Source organism: Asparagus officinalis, chromosome 1, assembly GCF_001876935.1.
Source record: "Asparagus officinalis chromosome 1, Aspof.V1, whole genome shotgun sequence".
In the NCBI taxonomy this organism is placed as follows: Eukaryota; Viridiplantae; Streptophyta; class Magnoliopsida; order Asparagales; family Asparagaceae; genus Asparagus; species Asparagus officinalis.
In genome coordinates, this window is record NC_033794.1 from 124,500,094 (window position 1) to 124,505,643 (window position 5,550).

General features: G+C 38.2%; 1 protein-coding gene across 1 annotated transcript; it reads right to left on the reverse strand.

Moving 5' to 3' along the window:
* On the reverse strand, positions 938-2,612 carry LOC109841134. The gene is made up of 4 exons (XM_020410009.1): positions 2,215-2,612; positions 2,029-2,111; positions 1,104-1,916; positions 938-1,011 (listed from the first exon to the last, which is right to left on the reverse strand). The coding sequence occupies exons 1-4, from the start codon at positions 2,610-2,612 to the stop codon at positions 938-940; spliced, it is 1,368 nt and encodes a 455-aa protein (XP_020265598.1).

The following is a 5,550-nucleotide window of genomic DNA, read 5'->3' on the forward strand; positions in this document are numbered from 1 at the left end:
CCCCTTCCTCCTCCCCGACTCCCTCCGCCTCGACTCCTGCGGCCTCCCCGGCCTCCCCGGCTACACCCTCACCCTATCCATCTCCAAGAAAACCTACCAAGTCCTCTCCCTCGACGTCCCCAACCGCGTTCTCACCCTCGTCGACCCCGCCTTCCTCGACCAACTCTGCCCCCAGCCCTCCTCGGCCAACTCCGCCCTCGACCCCTCCCTCTTCCTATACACCGGCGAACACCGCAAAATCACCGTCTTCATCAACTGCTCCTACTCCTCCGTCTCCCGCCCCATCTCCAGTATCTTCAACATCGCCTGCTTGGCCGGTCAAAATTCTTACTATCGTCTCATTGACGACACAGATCGGACTTGTTTTTGCGCTAACGGGACTTCCACCGGTTCTTGCCCTGGTAATTAGTTCACTTTTTCTTCTTATTTATTAGTGTTTTTTTTTCCAGTATTTTTTTTTTGAGAGAAAACAAGGGATATACCCTGTCAATTATATTAAAAACCAAGATTTGCTACAAAATTTTTTTTTTGAGAGAAAACAAGGGATATACCCTGTCAATTATATTAAAAACCAAGATTTGCTACAAAAGTAGGATACAAGGTGTATCCGTAGATTGGAGGATAGAAAAAGTAGTTTCTCAAAACAAGTGATATATGACTTTCTTCTTTGGTGTATCCGTAGATTGGAGGATAGAAAAAGTAGTTTCTCAAAACAAGTGATATATGACTTTCTTCTTTTAAACATCCATGAAGGTGAAGAGAGGGCCTTGCCGTCATTCACCGTAGACACAGATATAGGAAAGAACAAAAGCCAGCCATATATGTAGTAAAGAGAAACTAAACTTTCTATAACCCAATAGCACAAAAGAAAAGATCAAAGAGTATATCTAATACAAAAGCTCCCAAAACAGATCTCAGTCACAACACTTCTGAAATATCATATGCTTCTTGGTATCGGTTTTTCCTCCAATTTGACTTTAAGCTTCTGTGATGCCGATCCTCTTGCAGAGCCTGCCCAATCATACAGGGCAGAAATTGAAGAATTAATAATAGATTTAAAGGAGAATTGAGCTTGATCAAAAATGCATTTGTTTCTTGTTAACCATAAATTCCAACAAACTGAAGCAAGAATAGAACGCCAAAGAAGCCCTTTTTAGGCTCATGTAAAATTTCAAGACAGAGCAAGAGTTCATCCAAGGCAAATGACCAATTGAATGGTAAGAAGTATTTCCTGAAATGATCCCAAACTTGCATGGTTATAGGACATGAAAGAAATAAATGATCTCTGCACTCTGGTTCCAAACCACAAAAAGAGCAAGTTAAGTCACCAGTCCACCCTTTTAGATGTAAAACATCTTTTGTATGCAATTTGTTCTTTGTAAGAAGCCAAAGAAAGAAACGAACTTTGGAGGGAACAATAGGATTCCAGATAACTTTGTATAGTGGGCTGGTTATTCCTCTTTGATTTAGAAAACTGTAAAAGGACTTTACAGAGAACTGCATGTTAGAAGTAAGAGTCCAAAGAGGTTGATCATAGGTTTGAGATATGTCTGAGTTATTAATAAGATTGAGAATACTCATTTTTTCTGCTTGAGCTTCAGGAGAGATACTTCTTCTCATCAACAAGTGCCATTGCCATTTATTATCATAGAAATTTCCTTGACTTTTGACAGAGACATTAGAGGAGAGGGCTAATCTATAGGATTCAGGAAAAATACTAGCAAGGGTATTATACCCTATCCACTTATCTTCCCAGAATCTGACATTATCTCCAGAGCCAATTGACCACTTGACGTTATGGAGAAAAGCATCCTTGAAGGATAAAACAGCATTCCAAAAATGTGAATTTGATGCATTGTATTTCCTGGATTGCAACAAAGAACCCTCAATGCCATATAGTTTGCGGATAAAGAGACCTGTTGATGAGTTTTTATCAAGATATTTCCATAACCATTTAGATAATAAGGAGTCATTGAACAAGTTAATGTCCTTGACACCTAAACCGCCCTCTTCTTTACTTAAACAAACCTTTTTCCAATTTACTAGACATTTGATGGTTTTTGTTAGTATTTCCTGACTTTGTCCATTTCTTTGACAAGCCATTTTGGTAGCTTATAGAAAGATAAAAAATACAGAGGGACTGATGTGAGAACTGAATTCAGAAGAGTTAGCCTTCCTCCATAAGACAAAGTGTTTTTCTTCCAGGATGCTAACTTTCTAAAGAGATTATCCAACAAGGGTTGCCAGTCTGATTTTGAAAGTTTGCCATACTTGAGAGGTAGGCCAAGATATTTGATAGGTAAATGTTCAACTTTACAATCCAGAGAAGATGCAAGATTATGTGCTTTATAAGAAAACCTTCCAAAGTATATAAGAGATGATTTTGAATAATTAATGCTCAAGCCAGAAATGTCCTCAAAGAGATAAAGAATAGCTTTAAGAATGGAAATATCCTTTGAAGAGCTTCTAACAAAGAGAAGTGTGTCATCGGCAAATTGAAGTATTCTTAAATGCTTGAGAGGTTCCCGAAGTCCAAGAGGCGATAAAAGACCCTCTTCAACATTATTCATGATCATTTTATGCAAGACATCAACGGCAACATTGAATAACATAGGAGAAAGAGGATCACCTTGTTTGAGACCACGTTTACAAGAAAAGAATTTAGATGGTGAGCCATTGACAAGAACAGAACAATTGGAAGATGATATAATATTAGAGATCCAAGAACACCATTTGCAACCAAACCCTCTAGCTTATAACAGGTCAACAAGGAAAAACCAATCTATGGAATCAAAGGCTTTTGCAAAATAAATTTTGAACATAGCAACTTCTTTTTTCCTTTTTGAACAAGAGTGTATCATTTCATTTGCTTGTAGAATAGAATCAAGAGTAGATTTGCCCGCTTGAAAAACTGATTGAGTAGGTGCAACTAAGGATGGCATATGATTTGATAATCTATTTGCCAAGATTTTAGTAAAAATCTTGAGAATACAATTGATAAGACTAATAGGTCTGAAATCTTTCACCATAGTGCAATCCTTAATCTTTGGAATTAGAGATATGAAAACTTTATTAATCCTGTGAAGATGAGATGGATTATCATGCAGAAAATGCATTAAAGCAACAAGATCATCTTTAATCAAATTCCAGAAGGTTTGATAGAAACCCATAGAAAATCCATCTGGCCCAGGGGCTTTATTTGCATTCATTCCAAACACTGCTTTTTTTATTTCTGTCTCAGTGAATTGCTCTTCTAAAGACAACAGATTTGACTCTTGTTCAGGATATAAGGAATTCCAATCGATCTGAAAACAATTGTTTTTACTCTTCCCAAAGAGATCACGGTAGTACTGGTAAAATGCCTTTGCAACATCATCAGATCCTATAAAATCTCTGCCCTGGTAATTAACAGAAGCTATGAAGTTGGCTTTCCTATGAAACGAAGCAGTTTTATGGAAGAAGGCAGTGTTGGAATCACCTTCTTTTAACCATTGAACACGAGACCTTTGATGCCAGTATGTCTCTTCTTCTTTAAAAATATTAGTCCTGATTCTTATGATTCCAGTATTGGTTCCTTAATTATTTATCATCGTGAAATTAGTCCTGATTCTTATGAGTTGCTCGATTTAGTCCCTCCAATCAATCAAGAGTAGAACTAGCTATTAGAGGAATTAATTAAGTCGCAACGACTTATGGGAATTAGCGGATGTGATAGCAATTTCAGCGATCCGAGGGACTAATTTCATAATACTAAATGTTTATAAGGGGCAAATATTGTAAAAACCCTTCTTATTTATATTGTATTAAGAAACAGAATATAGGGGGACTGATGTATTTCGTAGGTTACTTTCAGTTGATGTGTTGACATATATATATATATATCCAAATTGCTAGTTATAATTTGCATAAAATTACTTGCTCAGTTGATCTGGTTTCAATATCTTGATGTTGTTGCTACTACAGGGCGCCGTGGTTGTACTTGTATTTCACGTACCTTAAGGATTGCAATAGGTAATCCTTCATTAGTTCTTCAAATATTGTTTTAATTTTGGTAATACGAAATTAACTTTTGAAAAACCATTGCTTCGTTATGTACTAATATCAGTAGGATGGCGATGATCGAAAAATTTCAGTTTAGAGTATTGATCCGTTGTTTGCTTTCTTTCTGGAATCATCAGAGATCATTACGCTCTGGTCCACTTTGATGTCAGTTTTGAATAAACACAGACTTAGAATTAGCTATTAGAGGGGTTAAGTTGAAACGACTTTATGAGAACGGGGAGATGTATTAGCAACTTCAATGATTTGAGGGACTAATTTGAAGGTATTAAAGATATATACGGACAAATATTTTATAAAAAAATCCTTCTTACTTATATCGTATTAAGTCAGAGTAAAGGGGGACAGATGTATTTCCTAGGATACTTTGATATGTTACTGACGTGGTATATATCTAAATTGCTAGCTATAATTTGCATATATTGACAATTTAATAAAAAAAATCTTATAAATTAACACAGCGTGAAAGTTAAAAACTTCAGAATCTACCAAGGGTGTGTTGTGCGTAGCGGGAATTTCGGGAGCACTTCTGGTGCACAACAAGAGAGTAAGATCACAACTAAATTCCCGTTTCACCAAGGAAACAAGAATCGAAAGTGATATATCTCAACAAAGTGGGATATACACTCTTCCTCTCATCAGTTCTAGGACTGACTTGTCGAGGGAACCTAACAATCTATTACAAATCACAGCAAAACAAACTATTTTTACGTGGTTCGGCAAGTTGCCTACGTCCACGGGGCAAGGAGGGTGGAGATCTACTATTAGAGAAAAAGAGAATACAAATAGGGTTTACAAACACACAAAGTCTCACAAATAAAACCCTCAAACAAGTTCTCAATTTCTCTCTCAAAAGCCGCTTGAAAAACACCTCTGATTTTTCCCACACGCGTCCTTTTTCTCCCCCTGCAGTAACCTAGCCGACTAAGCCCTCTGTAGTTTTTTTTCTCCTCTTCTTGAAACCCTAGAAAAGAACGCTATTTATAGCAGAGAATCCAGGCCAAAAACCAAACTCGAAACCCGCTGGGCTGGAGGGAGTCTCACGTGGGGTGGGCCCCACATCCCCACTATCTCCTCACGCGCTTGCTACTGAACGTGGGTATGGCCCCCACGCGCGTTCACACTTGCCGCACACGTTCACGATTCTCCACCTCGACGAAGTTTTCCCAAAACCGAGCCGACACCAAAGCAACCAAATGTCCCACTTGTTACGTCTAGTACGAAGTGAAATAAATTCCATGACAACGGACTCAATCCATAACAAGTTGGGAACCGGAACAAGAGCTCAATCAATCTCCCCCATCAAAAACAACTAATCCAACCCGGCTGCATCTAAAGACTGCCTACGTATCCTCTTGCCCAAGGAATCAAGCCTCACGTAGTTCACCCAAATGGCCTCCAAAGGCCTCAACACCGAAGAATGTTCAAAAGCTCCAAACAATGACCAAACTTAACACCTGAAACAACTTTGGTCAACATATCCGCAGGGTT